This window comes from Dufourea novaeangliae, unplaced genomic scaffold (genome assembly GCF_001272555.1).
Source record: "Dufourea novaeangliae isolate 0120121106 unplaced genomic scaffold, ASM127255v1 scaffold177, whole genome shotgun sequence".
NCBI classification, from domain to species: Eukaryota; Metazoa; Arthropoda; class Insecta; order Hymenoptera; family Halictidae; genus Dufourea; species Dufourea novaeangliae.
The window spans coordinates 2737227-2757634 of record NW_015374070.1 but is presented as its reverse complement, the minus strand read 5'-3'; the positions used below and the strand labels follow the sequence as shown (position 1 = coordinate 2757634).

At 41.2% G+C, this 20408-nt stretch overlaps 1 protein-coding gene across 1 annotated transcript in view; it reads right to left on the bottom strand.

Moving 5' to 3' along the window:
• Positions 1–17285, bottom strand: part of LOC107190325 (serine-rich adhesin for platelets-like) — a 31605-nt gene extending 14320 nt beyond the window's left edge. The window contains exons 1-4 of the mRNA XM_015579117.1: positions 13026–17285; positions 6104–6229; positions 4620–4730; positions 3133–3319 (exon numbers count right to left, since the gene is read on the bottom strand). Coding sequence (XP_015434603.1) covers positions 3133–3319; positions 4620–4730; positions 6104–6229; positions 13026–17285 — 4684 coding nt within the window. The remainder of the gene's footprint in view (positions 1–3132; positions 3320–4619; positions 4731–6103; positions 6230–13025) is intronic.
• Positions 17286–20408: the final 3123 nt, after the last annotated feature.

Genomic DNA, 20408 nt, shown 5'->3' with positions numbered 1-20408 from the left:
TTTAGACGTTTCTTTATGCTGTAGACTAGGAATACTAACAGAGAATTGTGAAATAAATCTTTTTTTGGGCTCTGATTTGTCATTAATCAACTGTGAATTTGATCATCATAGTAGACACCATTGGTTAAAATGTGACATAATAGAAGATTTAATGAAGTTCAATGTACTTTCGATCGGTATTGGAACTTGACAGTACCTTGAATGGTGTTAACAAACTTCTGTTCGACTTCGGTCCTTATATTGTACACCTCAGAAATATAAAATGATCTTGAAATTTTCTATTACTGTATTTAAAAAGAAGCAGTATTTCACTACAAGGAAAATATACATTTGTGCACATGAAAGTTCCATTATTCTTCCATGGCCGTTCAGTTAAACTGTATCAGATTAAAAGTTTCAGATGATTTTATAGTTTTGAAAGGCAGTGTATATAATCCATAAATATCTGTATTCCCATGAATGTCGGCAGGTTAGTTACTAATAATATTATTTCTACGAAGAAGGCTTCAAACAGTCAGCTGGCTAATCTTGTATTTTCTGAGAAAATGTTGGTATATTTGAAATTTTGTACGAAGTACTTCTATATTCTATTTTCTCAATACGTTGTTTTTTGAAAATACAAGTGAAAATTCGAAATGAATCGATAAATTTTATGTTTTGAAATCCGAAGAAAACATTGCCACGCTTATCAATCCGACAGTCCGCAGCTGAGTCATCTTTAATTATATTGTTCCGTGCAATTTCGATCGTCCCAAGCTGATACGTAGGAACGATAATTGAGGACACGGAAACAACCTGTCGATTTATTGATTTAACGTTTTATCGTAGTAAATTGCGAACCACACTAAACGAGAATATAATTATTTAACCATCTACGTCTGATATAATCACGTAACCATCTATTAGACAGTAATTAACCAGAAAACGATTACCAATGGAGGGAGTCATAACTAAAAGTACATTTAAATTCCATTTACAGTGAGAAAAGTTTTCTATTGTGGATTTATAAAACTATCCTTCTTACTTTACATTCCAACAATATACATAAGTCGAAGTAACAACGAACGATACGCGATATCTACGTGAATTGGAATGTGCTGATGTTTGCACAAATGTGGTGATTAATCCAGAAGACAGAATTGTTAAAACATTAACAGAGTATTTCTTGATTGATATACCAAAATCGAATAAAACTTTTATACAACGAAATAAAATTCCTCCTTACAAGGTGTTTTACGTGTTTCATCATGTAAATGGGTATTCATTCAACTATTTCGACATCGACTGTTTAGTTTTCAACTGCGTAGAACTCGTTAATCTGTCAGTTTTGTCTTCGCGATTCCCATTATCTAGGCTCGTTACTCAATCAGGATGATCGCACGTAAGCAGCGATATCCTCCGAAGAAACCATCGATCGATCCTCCTTTTGTCCGTGAAACAATACCCGCACGCACGTGCAAAAATGATTACCGATTCCCGATCACCGGTGCAGTGCTTGACACCAAAAGAAAAATGTCCGTGTCGCTGAGTCAATGACAAAGAATGCTTCCCTTGCAATCCCCCTAATGATGACTTCAATATGCATTACGACGCGGTTTAACGACGATAGGATCTGCGAGACGCGGCCGTCGAAAACACAGAATCGTAAATAAATTAAAGATGCATCAGCTTGTCAGGGGAGATAAGCTCAATTTGAGAAGCAATTGCATTTGAAACCAGTTATCGTCGCGTGTCTTCATGGGCACACGGAATGAGAATATTATTATATACGGTTGGCTCTTCTAGGAACGAACCTGTGTCAAGGTATTATATTTACGTCTCTTTACTTTTAGACAATTCTTGGAGGTATAATACCCACCATAAAATAAAAAAGAAATAGTACTTACAGAATGTAGGTAGGATTACTGTAACCCTTTGAATTGATTATACATATATTAGGTGTGGCAATAAGTAACCCAGCATTTCTTGACGAAATCAATGTTGATTTCTATAGAAGTCAAAAATCTACACTGCGTGGCATAACGATACAACCACTCCAAAGATTTCAATGCTTATGTATTGTGCTTGAAATAAAAACGAACCACTTTTTTTTAGGGAATGTAATTTATCCTTTTCTGGAGAAACATTATTTCTCAACACGATTGCAGACATGGCATACTTGGTTCATTTTTAGTTTAACTACAATATATAAAAATTGATAATTTTAAGGTGGTTTTATAATTATACCAGGCAGTGTATACTGCAAAATTTATATTCACAATGATATTTCGTCATTATTCATCTTTTTTACTCAATAAAAGGTCGCAAAGATATTTTTTACTTAAACTATATCGCTTCATAAGTTACAGAAGTAATAGATTACTTATTGATACGACAAATATATTGAATGAAATGGCAGAATTCCACGGTTTTAAAATTTTAGAGTGGTCGCTGTTGAATATCTCACGCAAAGTTTGAAGAGGAGTCTTTTCAAGAGGATGAGAAGTGGCTATCCAAGCGCATTCGATGTCACCTCTTAAACAAACGAACCCTCTTTTTATACCTCATTACTCACTCACCGTACGACGTGATCGAAGGGATCCCAGCAAAATAGCCGGCAGTTAAGAGGCTGCCAGTTTTTATAAAGTTTTACGTCGTCGATGCTAGTATATGCAAGGTCGAACTCGAGTGATTCGTCTGTTCAGGTGTAACGCAAAGTGTCAGACGGGAGCGTAAAAAAGGTGAGTGGATTTTCGTGTACTGGCAGCGAATTAATATACTGGGTGCATATCGTTTTCGACAACGATATCATAATCTGGAACAATACATACTTGAATACTTTTTATATCAGTATAGTTCGTCCAATTACACGTGGATCCGTATCAAAAGTACCTATCGAAAGTGGAAAGGTATTTAATCTAGGTCTGGAAGCACATCTACTACTTCCATGATCCTATAAACAATAGATTTTCTATAAAACATTTTCCCCAAACTCCCGACCTTCTTGGTCTATTTCCTTGAAACGTTCCTGTAGATATCAACAAGTGCAAATAGTGATTTAGATGGAACGAGTATACAAACATTAGGGCACATTAGAGCACAAAACACAGAGGATTAATTTTCAAATTCATGAAAAACCGTGTTGAAGCTTACCTTGCTCGGTACAACAGCCGAGAAGCGTCACAACGTTCGGATGGCTACCAAGTTGCTGCATGATCTCGAGCTCTCGAACGAGATCTTCCTTCTCCCGATCGGAAGCACCCTCTTTGACTGTTTTGACGGCGACTAAACGAGTCGTTCCTTGATGACCGGTTAAGTCGTCAGCTTCAGCCTTCCAGACCTGGATGATAGAAATTGAGACGTAAATGCGACCGCCTAATATGATTTTAACTATCTCCTCCGTTTGTTGCCTGCACGAGGAGCTATTTATGGCTTGAGATGATTTTTGAATATAGTAGCATTTTTCGCGTCAAAAATTATGCGATAACCTGGTATTATACATGACACGTGTCGAGTGAATTATTCAATTTTCCCGAAGTCACCAGTGTCGATAAAGATAATAATATTCCACGTCTTCTTACGCAAGAAGTAACTGAACAACTGTGGTATCTATGGTCAACAATCGATTGCGTAATTTCTGGAATTTCATTTACTAAGAACTATGCGTCAGGAATATTCGAAAAATTATTAATTCTCTACGGCAAGTAGCTTCACGCAATACAAATTTACAGATGTACAGAGTGTTGAAAAACTGAGGTATATTATCTCACGACACAAAATTTCCACAAATTATCACATAACTGTTCGCTAAAGTTAATACTTTGCTGACGGACGGGTTTAAGTTAAGATCGCGCGTTCAGAAAGAGCTGTATTTATATCATGCAGAAAACTAAAAATATACAGAAACTGCTACTTAACTTTTATTTGTCAAACTTAACATATATAGGAAAAGCGATTTTTCTCTATTTTTTTACTATTTCAGTTTTTATTTAAAGAAAGACGAACTACTACGTCAACCGTCCCCAGCTTTTGTTTTTGGAAACACGTATGTACTACTACGTCATCCATCAAATTGTTAATATTATACTAGTGACTGTAATTTCACATGTAACAGCTATCTATAAGTTGACTGCTGATTTTGTGTATTTACTGCGTACACAATTATTTGAAAATCCGTGCATAAATTCCCTAAAGTCTAATGAAATTTTCAAATTATCTGGAACTTGAGCGAATCGTTGGGAAGATAAATGTAAATCCATTTTATTTCGTTTTGTACAAGTTACTTCATAAAAATCTGAGTGTACTTTGACAAAGAAAAATGTAAATCGTAAAAAAGAGTTAATCAATATAATACAAATGAGTTTAATGTCACGGAAAGTTACGTCTAAAAGATTTTACAGTCGGACAGAAGAAAGGTGAATCGTAAAGAAACAGGGGCACTTAATCAAAATAAGAAACGGCGGCGTCGCGTTTCTCGTGCTCCTGCAAGAATTCCAAGGCCGTTTCGCGGGATAAAATTCGCGGTTTTGCGAGCGCTGAACGTTTCTCGCGTTAACGTCCAACGATTTATTATCACGCGACTGTGCGCCGCAAGCTCTCGGTGTTTCTGTTTCCGCTCGAAGCAGAAAATAATGCCTTACCTGACCGAAGTTTCCTTGGCCAAGAACCGTCTGTAACCTAAGCTTATCTCTAGGAAACTCCCATCTGGATTCCTGCGACGACGGGGGCGGAGGTTTCTCCGCTTCGTGACACTGCGCGCGGGAACAGAAAAAGGCGTTATTGAGTCGCTGAACGGTAATTATTCAAAAATGCCTGACGAATAAATCTCTGGAAAGGAGCTGAGGGATCCCTTTGATATTCACCGCGCGATGAAAATACGTACGCAATTGCATTTGTTAACAGAAACGTACCGAAATAATGCTTCTGATGTTGACGGAAAATTGTCATATCGTTTAATTTTTATCTAAAAAAATCGTTGATCAACCTTCGATTTTAAGAATTTAATCATACATAAATCTTTGAAGGGGGTTGGTGCTTATGTGAAAACTAGGGCAATGGCAATTTTAAACATGTTTCTCATGAAAACATGATTTTCTATAGGTTGGTTTCAAGCGATTTTAAAAAAATATATCTACAAAGGAATTCACTGCGGTTGAATGAACAGACAAAGTGTATGTTCCTTTTGTAAGATACTGTAATTTTTCATAGATGATCAGAAAAGTGCCATTTATAGGAATTACAGGATTGTGTTTCTGGTGCAGTTTAGATAGTTACTGAAACATTTATTTTTGCTAAGAATAGTGTGGTCGTGAATTCACGAGCTAAGTGTTTACAAGTTCAGTATAGAATTTTACGTACACAGAAACTAAAACTGATCTGAGCTCGAGTGAGGAATTGTTTCGGTTCTTTATGTAATTGCTCGGTTAGAGATGCAATCGCGACGTCTAGATAGGTTCCATGATAAAACCGTAATTAGTGGTCGATGTTAGACTTCAAGTACAGCTGATTTGTACACTATTAACTATGCGACTATTTGCTTTTACGATCGATCTGCACACGCGTTCAGTTCGAAAGTTAAAGTACAAAATAGCATGATTACTTTCGAGTTATACTATACAGTAAAACGCGTTTCAAAGGGAAAAATAATTAATACGTTACAACGAGAAGATATATAAATGGCTAAAACAAGAATATTTTTTTACAAAACTGAATCATGAAGTCGACAGGAACGCGGACAATGCTCGGGTGATTTCAACGCGTGGTACCGTGTCACTGCATGCGACAACATTAATGAATCATCCACAAATACACGAATAATCTTTCTGTTGCTACATTTATCAATCACATCACTGTAATTATATTACATAAACTACATATTTCGTCAAGTTTATATAATTCTCAGTATTAAAATCACGTTAGTATACTTACATGAAAAGAAACTACTGTCCTCCATCAAATAATAGTAATGATAAATTAATGACTCAACGAAACACGAAATAATTCATAATCTGTGAACGATTATCAAAGTTGTAACGATAGAATCCATTGCGATCAAACGATTGAACAATATACAGAATTAAAATCACGAAACATTCGATAATCCACAGTTAAAGTGACAACTCACCAAGTGTTGTATCCTCGGCAGTTTCGTGATCGCCTTCTCGATGGACGTTTTAAAGTCACCGTTTTCAAGGTTCAGCGCGTCCTTCCGGCAGCTGATCTCCGACGATGTGTCCGATTCCTCGAGCACCTGCCGGAAAAATAACATCATTATGCAAAATTAACGTAAAAACAGCAACTGTTTATTGCCCCCACGGCTCGAGCAATATCATGACTTCTGTCGACGATTTTCGCGTCTCGTAAAATTACCTGTCGCCAATTATCAGGCAGCGACGCTTTATCCGACCTCTCGTTTAGTCGATTATACACCTATCGACAGGCGTCTTATCGTAATTCCACGGCGAAAAAAGAATTCGTCCCGACACGCCGTCCAACACGAATTCTCGCGAGATAACACCATGCACGGTGAACTTGGAAATATGCAAAACAGCCAGCAAATATCGCGGCGGTTGATTAAAAAAAAAAACAAACGGCATTGACGCAAATATGAGAAGAAATGTATGCGAATGTTTGTTTTTTTACTTGGAAACGTACACGTAAAGAAGTCGTGTGGTCCGTTTAAACGTGGCGCACGCTTCGTTTGCGCTTCTGTACGAAACTCGCCTGCTGACATCAGGGAATGAAGATTAATTCGCAATTATCGACGTAAATAACACTCAAGCGGAACGTATACATTGGATTGGTTTCACGTTCATAATCAAACAGAAGACAAATTGATGCCAGTATTAATTTCTACTTAAAATATTCTGCTTGTATTAAACTGATTTATTGGTAATTTTAAATACTTGCTACTTTAACACGTTGACTGCCATGTAACCTGAATTCAGGTGAAACGTAAGGTTTCTAATTGAACGTGTCACCTGTGTATGAGTGACGGTCATATTGGCTGATCACGAATGATCGAAGTAGGTATTTAGAAGGATAGTCAACAGTGTATAGTAGTACTAGTAAAATCTTACAGAAATAATATGATAATGTATTATAAACAGTTTAATTAAAAAAATTATTTTGAACGTATAGATGTGAAACATGGCACACGATTAAGGTTGCTCAGGACAAGTTGGACAACATGTTGTTGTTTACTGCAATGAATAACTCAATTGGATTATGTTAATTGAAGAAATCTTTTTCTCGACTTTGTGACTCATTTGAGCAAACTAATCTGAAAGAATATAACACTTAGGGTCTACATGAAATCCAGTCAAAATGACTTTCACATTTAGGGTCGATAATATTCGACAGTTTTCCTGGAATTTCGGCTGATTGGCAAATTAGTTTGAATTTGTACAGACCCTTCGTGTACTTGTAGTACAGATCACTGATTAAATGTCGACCAAACTTGTTGCATCTAGCTATGAGGACATTGTTTTGATTGTTTGATTGCTCACAACAGCCATGGTCTAATTATATTTTCGACAAATTTCTAGTGGTAGTCAACGTGTTAATTAATCTATTAGATTCGTCAGGCTTCGAATGTAATGTTTTGGAGGTAATATTGAAGATGAATAAAGCTACGTGTTTAATCGATATCTTTAAAAATTAGATCGTTCGTGCATGGTTTTTTTTAATTTCAAATTAAAACACGTAAGCACATTCCATGTCTTATGGAGCCCCGAAACGGGTTTGCCGACTGTCTATTTATTTGGCCCTTACACCTCTTCATTCTTCCCCACCCCCCCTTCTTCTCCCTTCACCCGTTTCTTTTTCATGTGACCCTTTGTACCACCGTGCAAGTTTACACCCGTGAATGTCCAGTTAACTTTGAATTTATGTTCCCCGATTTTTATGGTCGCGTTGCGCTAAAAATATTCGACTTGTCCCAAATACTTCTACAAATCAATGGACATAACCTCGAACACGGGGAAGATCTACGAACGCATTTCCATAAGTAAAACTGACATTGATGCGCGTGAAACATCGCCAGTCATATCTTATTCGATCATTCCTGTCAACAAAGTAGGAACACGATAATCTTCTCCGATACTTTCTTCGAGATTTTTCCAGTGCTTGGAACAGTTTCGACAATGACTATTTCAAACTATTACATAAAAATTCCGACCAAAACAATTATGAAGAACCTTTATTCCGAATAACTGTTACGAAAAACCTAAATTTCAGACTACATCAGTTTCAGTTAAGGTTCTTATATCAACTCCCATAACAGTTCTATAACCGTTAATTTTTAGACTCTACATAAGTTTCAAAACGGTCACAGAACCGATTCTCGTAACGATTGTACAGAAGTCTACAGTGAATGAAATCACAACACATTGCAGTTTTGAATTACTATGTACAAGCAGAATTTTTATAAAATTATTACGAATAAGGAAATATACATATATGTACAAACTGTATATATACAATTATTAACTGTTACATACATACAATTAGTAACTGAAATTGATGTAGTCTGAAATTTAGGCTGTTCATAACAGTTATTCAGAATAAAGGTTCGTCATAACTGTTTCGAAAACCTAAATCGATATCATAAGTTTCCAACCCTGGATTTTCTATAGGTGATACCAGAGATGGGCAAACTCATTATCTAGATAAAAAGTTTCGAATAACGAATAAAAGATAAAAAAGATATTTTGTCATTTTTAATTGTTTAAACGTGAAAATTTCAATTTTTATAATAAAATAATACTTCTTTATGAATGAATCGACATTTGTTGAACAATTATTTAATCTCATTAACTGCTGCTTTTCACTGTGTATTATTCGAATAAAATTCTGCCCTACTCTGGGTGATACCTGTAGATTGATTTCGATGTTTCTCCAGAAAATGGCGTTCATCGAGTATCCTCTCCGCGAGACGCGCAATTAAACGCTTATCGGGAACAATGCCGCGAACGATCTTCGCGTTATATAATTCCGTATGTATTTATTTTCTCATTACACCGAGGAGCATTTATACTGTCCAATAGGCCTAACGATGGAACGCCATCCCGCTGAATGGAAGACACCGGGTAATCCTTTTCATACAATGAACCTGGCGATCATAATTGTTGATTGAACGATCACCACGTGGTGAGTCATTGACGAACCTTCACGAATCGTTGAGGATTCTTCGACAACCGAGTTACGGCGTTCCCTCGTGCTCGGTTCAGGGACGCGGTCGATTTTTTATAAAGTCACACACACACACACACACACACACACACACACACACACACACACACACACACACACACATCGCGTTACGATCCGGTTTATTAATACTATGTACGTGAATGGTTTGTGAATTTTCACACTAGCCTAAAAGATCGTTAAAGACGTATTTATAGACGTTGGACATGAATTATTGCTAGATGTTCTTTAAAATTCTGAATATATTAATAATATGAATACAAAAACATGGATATGAGAAGTTGACGGTGGAAATTTGTTAATTGATTTGATAGTCCTTTGTCAAATTGTACACGTTTGTTCTCACGCTTGTGTAAATAATATGTAAAATAGAAAATTGAATAATTGAATAACATATTGCTGGTATTATTACTTTGGCATGTGTCAAATTCGATTGGTGATCCCTCATATTAATATATTGTTTTATTTTCTATTCAAATTCTGTATGAGGATTACAAGAAAATATTGCGTATTCATGATTTTAGTTTCTTAAGTCGTGATTTCTATTTCGTCGTGACTTAGTCTCTCGTCATCGTTCTACGAACGATTGGACTCTTCTGATGTTAAAGAAAAATAATAGAAAAAAGGCTGAGCGTCCGCTTAATGCTAATTTAAACAAAACGAACATTAAACACTGAGCATCCATAACTAATTATTATGAAAGATAATATATAGATAAAATAACAGGTAACTGTCATATCTTTTCCCACTTCAAAATACAAAAGTTAATTCCACAGTAACAAATACATCAATGTGTATTTAAACTTCATAATTGATACAAACAGTGGACCCACATCCTTTTCCCATGTGCTCTTTAATTTTTAAGACATTACAGTATTCTATCAAAATATTTTGTATGCTACCAGCCAGTATATGCTAGCAGCCTTTATTTTTTATGCTGGTAGCCAGATTTTTTATAAGATTCTCACACAGATAGTTATCTAAAATCGCCCACTTTCGCAATAGTGCTGTAAAAAAATCTTGAAGATACTATTAACGCAAAATTTTGAAATTAAAGTACTTTTCTTAATGTGGTACGTTAAAAAAAATAGACATACCTAATGAATTATACATATAAAAATGTATATACTTTCTATCTATTTTAGAATTTGATGAAACCCTGAATAGTCTGAACAAGTTTCTGTTTGGATCCAGTCCGTGTATATTACCCCATAAATATCTGTATTTGCATGAACGTCCGCAATTTAGTCATTAACAATACTGTTTCTACGAAGAGACTTTAAACTCAGCTGACAATATCAGTAAAGACGTGAGAGAATTTGATTAACTTCAATTTCCAAGAAAATATTGGTATATTTGAAATTTTACTTCTGCATCAACCAATTATGGTATTTTCTCCAGATGTTACAATACTTTCTCAATACGTTTCTTTCAAGATACAAGTGAATATTTGAAATGAACATATTTCCAGAGAGTATATAGATATATTAAAAAATTTTGTATGAAGCACCTACTTTTATATTTATCGATAATAGTATTTTCTCCAGATATCACAATATTCCATAAGGATGTCTTATGTTCTACCCTTGCTCCCAGTATCTCTTCAAAACTCAAAAACTACTACACTCCAAAAAAGTAATCTCCCTCAAATTCAACGGGCACGTTAAAAGAAACGTTTCCAAAAAATACGAAAAGATTATCAATCGCGAACCAACTAAGCCGAGGCTACTCGAACAAATGTCCAGTTACCGCGAGCTAGGCAATGTCACCATGCACGCCGGAATTCCAAAACGCCATTAACAAGTCTTCAAAGCACCTACTTCCTAACCAGTCACGGCCATTTCCATCAGGAGAAGCGATCTTTCATTACGCTTCATTCAACAGGCCCCGTAAGAGGGCGGGGGGAAAGCCCCCCTCTGATAGATCTCCGGGAATGCACGCTAACACGAAGTTAGCGCCGCCGTCGGCCAGTCTACCCCGCGATATCCCAGTCCAATTAATTTCTCATGCACGAAACCGCTTCCACCGGGGGCGGCCCCCGCTTTGTTGGCTAATCATCGAACTGTTCAACCTGACGCTACAAACGACGTGGTCCATTCCGCGGGCCGCGAGAGAGATTACAAGAAAGGCACACACCACCACCGGTTAATGGCCGGATGATAAATGCTCCCGTGGGGATGCCCGTTGATAATCCGCCGGTCGCGTAACGGTACATAAGTGGCACCACCATACGACCCGCGGTTTCGATTTAGCGATCATCGGCCAGATACTACGGGGCGAGATCGTAAATCATACATATGTTTTTGCCAGGGGGAGAGAGAGAAGAACGTTCTCGGTCAGCAGGGCCGAAAGGAAATCCAGACGGTGGAATCGCGGCCAATAAAAATGAAAGGTTCAACGGTTCAAGGATAAACATTTCGACCGTTCTTCCTTCTACGCTCGGTCGGGAGTATATTATTCGATGTGATTCATTCGATCGATCCCTGTCGTCTTCTATATTGCAATTCCTCGACTTCGTGGAAATATTTTGCTCGTTTTTGTTCCGCTGATCCGCTTGACCTAGAATCTGAAACGTAACCTGGTCGTATTTCGGAAATGGGGGAACGTGGATTGTTCATGTGAAATGGTTATTTTACGCTGGCTGCACTTTGTAATGTGACTGGGGTTCAATGATACTTGATTGTATAGTTTCCTTCTATTTATATTTTTGTAATAATGACAGTGAAATATATCTGTATTATTTAACCATCGAATGGTAAGATGGGTTTTAAGGTCGTACTTGGTAAGGTGGGGTCGGATCGGACCCGAAGTCTTTTTCGATATTTTCAGACGGGTAAAAGCAAGTTATTACCTTGAAATTGTATATTTGCTTTTTTATGTAATAAGGAATAATAATTCAGTAATATGTATGGCATATAATAATGTAAGTATTAAACGTTTACTAAATAATAAAAAGTATTTTAAAATGAAAATAATAAAATATTAAAGAATAGAGTGAACACAGCACAAGGGGAACTATAACTTGGGTGGAATACGACCCGGACCTTCTCATTAGACGGTTAATATGGAGTTCACGGAAGGGAGAAGTATAATAGAAACTGTAATGGAAAAGATTCAATGAAAGAAGTACCTACTCACTGTTAAATCGAAACCTGATTTATTTACAGCTAACGGAAAAAAGGCTCGAAGATAAATATTAAATTGTAATCTGAAGAAATCACTGAGAATTTATCGTACATTCCAATCTGTTCGGAACAAGCATAATATACTTCTATTTCCGTGAGTATTTAATTAATTTTTTCCAATGAGAACTGTTGGTAAACAGAAGAGACACAAGAGAATCGTCAAAACAAAATTCTGACTTTGACCTTTCGATCGACCTAGCAATTACTCACTAAATTTCAACTGAGGATCGCACACAAACAATTCCAGTCATTTATAATGAATTAAGAAAGAAAACAGTTACCCACTCGTGCGTCCTGACAGGAAACAAAAATATATCATAGGCAACAAGGTAAATTTAAACAAAATTTCACCACGACGGAGACTTCGTACAACGGGAGCAAGAAGAGCAACAACAAAGCCTGGAGAAAAGAGGATACATACATGTGTCAATGTAGCGGTCGAAAAGCGAGCAGCAGGTCACTGACACCAACCTTATTCCTACACCTCCACAAACTTTCACGCGTGGAGTCTGGCCACCGAACCAGCACCGAAGATCACAACGACCACTTTCATTCCAACGACCTATATTATATATGCATACGTGGACGAAATACTTTCTACCGTTATGACCAGTCTCCCCTACCCCATGACCCGAATCCAGTCACACTCACCTTACGATTCCTAAGTATCAGTCTTCTGAGAATTAGACCAACGCCGACGGCGATTGGGAACACGACGAGGGTCGCCAAGATGTAGCTGACCACGGCGACCGTCTCCTGGGAGGCGATGGCATCGCCGTCGTGTCGCTTCGATATCACTTCACTGACATTCACCGACTCCCTGGGACTGACCGATATCAGACCGGTCTCGAAGAACGTCCGGTTCAGTTCGTTCGGGTACACGGAAACGTTGTATTCCGGTAGTATCGCCGGATGATACACCGGCCTGTGTCTGGTCCTGTTGCTCCCGTTCGTGGACCCTCTGCCTGGACCCGTCGGCGGAACATGGGTGGACGTTTCACGATTCTCATCGTGCTTATCCTTTCTGGTAGACTCTGACGGGCGTGTGGTGACGTCGTTCGCGGAACTTTTCGTCGTAACCGTGTCGTTAACTTTCTCGGTCGTTCTGGAAATCTCTGGTTTCGAGTCCACCGGAAGCTCGACTCGTCGTTCCGTGCCGCGGGAGAACGAGTTCACCTGGCCGGTACTGCCGTTGAATATGTCCGAGGTGTTGTACAGCTGCATTATAGGCAGAACGTCGTCTTTGTCCTTCGATTTGTCGGACAGGTTACGCGCCCTAACTTCCGGCGATCTTTCCCCGGATACGCGTTTCCGGGGGTCTACCGTGGTGGTAGCTGGTGACTTAGCGGTCATCGAAGCGGACATTGTACTTTGGTCCTGCGGTATCGTTGATATTTCGATTTGGACCGCGGTCGTCGGTGTGGTGGGTGTTTCTGTGGTGATCGACGTCGCGGTGACGTTCTTCGATCGGTACATCTTTTGGATCTCGGACGGATCCAGATTCGACATACCGAAAGGTTTATCCGGTTCGGTCGTTTTGACGTCCGTCGTCTGGCTCACGGACTCCGTCGGGCTCACGGTGAAAGTCTCCTTCTCGAGTTGCGCACGAGCCGTTTCCGTGATTATTCTGGGTGTAACTGGAAAAACTGGCGCCGGCATTGGCGTGTTAGCGGTGGTGGTGGTGGTCGGTGTCGTTTCTTTGGGCTCGAGCGTTTCGTCGGCTACTGTCGCGGTCACTGTCACGGTCGACGAACTGCTTCCGGCCACGGTACTGTTCTCCGCATTCTTCGCGCTGTCCCCAACGGAGAACGCGTAGCTACCGGCCGTGGGCACACTTTCATTTTCACCGCGCGACCCGTACGATTTGTCTTTGGTATCGATCTGTACGTATCCACCGGTCGAAGTAATCGTCGGTTCCGTTGAATTGCTCCATTCCTCCTCGGTGGCGTTGATCACACGGGGTGTAGTCACATCGGCCACCTCGGTGGTGCTCGGCAATTGTCTCTGTTCCGTCATCGCGTCACTCTCACCCGTCATATTTTCCGAGTGGATACCCACGATTGTCCGATTCAATACGACCTCACGAAACCCACGTCCTTCCACCGCATCCTCTACGCTTCTCTCGATCCCTGAACTATTCGTCTTCGCGGCGACGACCGATGGTCCATTCACCGGGCGATCGTTAAAATGACCCTCCTCCAGAATCTTGCCCCCTTTCACTCTCCTACCGGGCCCAACTGGTTGGCCATTTGTCAGCCTTCGTCTCTTCGCGATCGTAGGACCCACCAGCGCGTCCTCCTCACCGTTCACGCCGCCGATACGTTGATTAAGCACCGCACTCGCGGACTTCCTGAGGAACCTTCTGTCACCGATACCCTCCAAGTCCGTGTTCCGTGCTTTAGTGTGATTCCATCGGACCGCACCTCTGCTACTGCTCGTCACCTCTGTTGCTTTGCTCTTGTTTACGATCAGCTGCTGTTGCAGCGCGGCGGTACTGTTGACCGTCCGTTCCTCCGGCTGAGCCGCGACTGTAACGACTTTCTTCTGCGTTTCCCCCACCAGAATACCAACAGCGGACGGTACACCAGCTGCGACTGCTTCGACGGTCGTGCCGGCACTGAGTTCCGCCGGCGCTCGGGCCGCCTCTATACCACTACCGGCACGAGGAAGCAGAAGAAGAGACTGCTGCTGTGGCGGCGACGGCGGCTGACGCCGCACCGCCGATCCGGTCGTTATCTCGGTCGTACCGGTGCCCCGCTCTGGGCCTCCTTGTCCCTCCTCGTTGCTTAGCCCAGGTCCGGTGTAGTTGCGCAATAGCCGCGTCACGTTCGTTATCGTGTAAGCGTACACGTGCTGCTGCTGTTGTTCTTGATGTCGATGCTGCTCCCGATCCCGATTCCCCTCCCCGTCACCCTTGTCCTTCTCCGTTCGATGCTTCTGTTCCCGATGCCGAGGCTTGGACCTCGTGGCCACCACCTCGATCGTGGCCGTGCTCGCGTCGTCGTTCGTGGTCGACACGACGGTTGGAGCCGGCGAACCACTCGCGGTGGGAACATCGCCGGAAGCGACGCTTCGTACCCGTTCCTCGGTGGAATCGACCGGTTTAACGGTATACCTCTCCGCCGCGTCGGTGCCGATCGCAAAACTCTCCTCCTCCAGGCTTCCCTCGGTTACGATTATCCTCAGGGTCGATGTTTCCGGCGACGTCCAAACGATACGAAACGGTTCCGTTGTCGAACGATCGATCTTGTCCCGCGACGTCGAGGTTTCGATGTTGTTGCTCTCGCGTGCGCGTGGTTGCTCGGACATGGTTGAATCGGTCTTTCGGGAAAAATCGAAGTTATTCGTATCGTAGACGTCGATCCTTCTTATCCTGTGTTCCGTGTGCTCCCCGTACATCTCTGTGTCCGACAATGTCGACGATGTGTCGTCGAACCCCGTGGGATCGATCTGACGTGCCTCTTTGCGTGTACCTTTTGTGTTCTCCAGATTCACGGACGAATTCTCGGTCTTCCGTCGTCGAGCGGTACTCGTCGCTTTCCCCTGTTCCACTCCGTTCAAATCGTCCGAGATATCCGTAGGACGATCCCTAAAACTGATTTCACTTTCCGCGGGCGGGTTGTACGGGTTCGCGGAAACAGGCTGCCGCGACGGTATCTGGGTCGAGTTGGTCGCATTCCTCGTTTCAGCGGGCACGTGGGTAGCTACACTTCCTCTCTCGTGCCGCAGCTGGTCCTGGGTGGCAGCGTGAGCGGACTGGTTGTCGTCGCGAAACTGATCGTCGTCTGTTTTCACGTACGTATCCGTGGTATTTCTGACGGCCTCCTTCGTCGCAATAACGTTCGAGACGATGATCGTGGGATCCGTCGGTCTGGGCTTCCTGTAGTAAACCCCGTTCTCTGGGCTTCTGAACGCGTTCTTGATCTTCGATACCTTGTTCTTCTCGACGATCTGCTTCTCCACCGCGATATTCATCTCCTCGTTTATGATCTCTTCCAGTTGAGGCACTGGCACCGGTGTTGTGGTACGTTTCATCGAATATCGTCTTCTAGAGCTGGACGCGATCGGCACGGTCGGAGTTGCTTCCACCGAGTTGTTCCCAGTGCTGTTTTGTGTCTCTGGCTGGATCTTCTGGCCAAAGTAAAGGAACTGCGACATATCCTCCACTGGTATGTTACTCTCGACCGGCCTGAAGTAATTGTACAGGGACTCGGGCATCGAGACGATGTTCTTTTTACGGGTCTCCGTATCCGGAGCTTTCAAACCGCTCGCGGGCAGAGATGAAGTCGTCGGGGAGGTGGACGGAGGCGAGGAGGAATTTCTATGGCCGATCGAGTAATTGCTTCTCGAGTTACCGAAGGAGGCCGGTTTATCCTCGATGCTTGACGGGACGACTATGCTCTCGTTGCTCGGTTTTCTTGGGATTTGTTGCTCGGCCACCACCTGCCCGCTTTCTGGCTCCTTCGAGACGAATTCGATGTCCACGTCGTCGTCGGATGGATCGGTAGCGATGATCTTGCTAGACGATTCCGACGGTTCCACCACGATAGGGAGCTCCGTTTTCTCATCGGTCGACGATGTCACGTACATACCGTGCTTGGTTTCCTGCGCCTCCAACACGTCCGACGAATCCTTCAGACCGACATCAGCCGGTCTTGGTGCACGGCTCAGATTCCGTGTTTCGATTGGCCGCTGGCTCAAGATCTGTCGTCTTCTCGCGGCGAGGATGCTGCGAAGAGCTTGCTCCCTCTTCGCCTTCGAGGACGGTAGCTCGGTTTGAAGGAACATGCGAGCCTGGCGATGATCGCCGACCGGGGAATCTGAAAGCAAATATTTGAGAAGGTAAGTCGATGCCGCTGGTCTCACGACGAATAAAAATAACGGTCCGTCGTAGTCTCGTTGAATAAGCATTTCGAGTAAAGTAAACAGTGGTCCACTGAACCCGATGCAGCTAGTACCTATGTACCATTCGTGAATCTAACGAAATAGTATTAATTGAAGAGTACGGTGTGTATGACAGTGCTGCATTAAATAGATTTATTAAAATAACGTTCATGTTAAAGAAAAAAAGTCCAGAGTTTGATTCGGTTAAGACGGTCAAATGTTTGTGTCGAATTGTCCACGAACATAGGTTTATTATTAGGTGCATCAGTAATTTGATCCACTATATTCTGCCAACTTCAATGCTTATTTTCGAGGAAATCAGTAATACTTGTCCTTATTCGCATATGTTTGCCGTTATTTTGAAAGAAGAGGGTAGAAGGATGTTTTGAATTTAAATGTATTACTAATTTATTAAAAAGACATATTGAATTAATTACTGGTATATCTACTATCATGAATAAAAGTGTTTCACAGTTATTTGATTTATTGATCAGTTTACATTATAATTTCGGTAAAGACATTTAATTACACATTGACAGTTATCCTTACCCAATCGTTCAGGTAGCTTATCATTCTGTTCTTTATATCGTGATGCAATCATTTCAGTAAAATTAAGTTAAAGTAACTGGAAAGTGATTTTAAATGACGAATAAAGCCTAGTACTTTATCGAGTTCTGTACCAGTGCGACGATTGCGATGAGAATCATTCTACGCTTGCTTTAAAGTGCCTCTTTCGAAGAACCCGATCCGAGTATATGATTTACCGTAATTACAACGAGACAATGGTGTTAATCATTCGATATTTCTTGAAACGATGTCGTTATTCTGCCGCGACGATTACCGAGCCTAATCGGCTTGAATGTGTTTACATAGAATTATAGAGCAATAACGGCGCGCGTCTGGCGGCGCGTTCAGTGATCTCGATGTGAATAATTGGCCCCGCGGTAGTGCACCGCCATGTAATCACGACACGCAATTCCGTTTCGTTCCGGTACTATTCGTAAAGGGAAAGTTTCGGTAATGTAAACGGATCTGTAACAATGCATCGAGAAACGTTGCAATGGATAATCGTTACATCAACTCGAGCTATTGATACAATTTTTCTTGGCATCACCGCAAATGAATACCTTGTTTTCAAAGCACAGCACATGCTTCGGATCAATACACTGCCAACGGTAAAGTTAAAACGTAAAATTTAGACAATCTGAGATGACCACTTGACTACTTTTAAACATTTAAATCTCGAATGATCCACACACTGATCGTGGTTACAGCGTCGTCGTTACAATATTATTAATTCGATATTTCCCATCCCAATGTCTGTCGTTTCCTGTATATAAATGTTCTGTTACTATAAATATTAAAATCGACAATTCAGGCAGAGATTCCTATACACAATCTCACAAAAAAAAAAAAAAAATGGGTTAATCTTCTCCGGCCGTTAACCAGTTCCTTCACAAAAGACTGCGTCCAGTCACGAGAATCACCGCCAAAAACGGGTTCATCGTTCCGATTATAGATTCAAATTGCCACGATTAACGGCTAATTACCGAGGAAACGTATCATCGCGGTGATTTACATGGGATTCCGTTTAAATTACACGGTTCGTTCGCGAGCTGAAGGGATTAAACAGAACGTGAATGAGAACGAATTCACGAGAGGAGACAGCCTCCTTAAACGAACGGGACGATGCGACGTTCATCGGGATCGCGGATGACTGGAGGAGAGTGGTCTCTTGTCACTTCTTTTTTTTTTGCTTTCTCTCTTTCTCTCTCTCTCTCTCTCTCTCTCTCTCTCTCTCTCTCCTCTTTCCAGGGTTCGAGAGACCCTGTGTACCGTTACTTCACGGTTCCGTACGCGACGAATGTTTGTTTCTTTGAGCCTGTTCTCTCTTCTCTCTTCTCCACCGACGTTCGGCTCCGTCATGTTAGTGAAATTCTTTGGAGTCACGGCCCGATTAAAATCGCGCGTCAAATTCGAGCGTGGAGGACGCGCGACCGATTTCGTGCACCGTTAGAATCGATCAGCGCTACATGTAAATGTGGACTTGTGACTAATCGGTGAACACCTAGCTGGTTATACGTAATTATACAAAGGCGTGTTTCGATGGAACGGTGTCCTTTATTAATTGGAGTGTAAAACTACATCATTGAAAAGTATGTCATAATTACAGATTCTGAACTGGTTTCACAAACATGCCGACAAAATTCATTGAAAAGTGGAGTCTTGAAATGTTACGTGCACGAGAGTCAAATTGACAATGAATAGATCCGAAGTGACATGAAGTTAAAGTTCAAAGTTATTAGAGCGTTACTTTGGTTCATTGCAAATATTTCATAGTGGACAATGTGGATGGAGGTATTGTACAAAGGATTTTATAAATAGACTACAGATTTTATGCATTTGTATGGTACTCCGATCGTCGAAGGTTCAGTGTAGTAAAAAGTTTCAGAAATTTCATTCGTGCTGGCTTTTTATTTGGAACCTACTGAAACCTTTAACAGCGCAAATCAATTTTTCTCTGCATCAAGTTTCGAGAAATTAATCAATACAATTTTATATTTGCATAAACATCCACAGTCTGTTTACAAATGATCATACACATATGTATAGTATTAATTATAGTTCTGTTCCATCATTAATAAAAATAAACGGAGCTTCACTATCAATTTCTCTATAATGTAATATTTTAATACAATTTCTACGTGGATTAAAAAAATTAAAATTTCTTGGGCAATACAGGACCCATTAATTAAGAATATGACGACAGAGTAAAAAAATCGACAATAAGAGGTATGTAACAGATAAACAGAAGGCTCCTAGACAAAAGAGCAGCGACATGGTTTCGATTTTAACTTATCAATGCTGCGCGACACCAGCGATTATCCGTACAGGCGATCAACGTCAGGACACACGGACGGTTGGCGAGTTACGAGAAAAGAATTTGGTTGATCGAGTACCTGGGTCTTGGGTCAAGTCAACCCGTGCATGTAGACAAGGGGATGGGACTTTTGCGAGGAGAAAGAGAAAGGATCGGATGGTACCGTTAGCAGCATCGGGACGCAAGGCCCGTTGATCGTACTTGAACTTCCGATCAGATACTGACCAGGATTTTTAAGAGGCAATTGGCTCGTCTGGACCCTTCTCAGT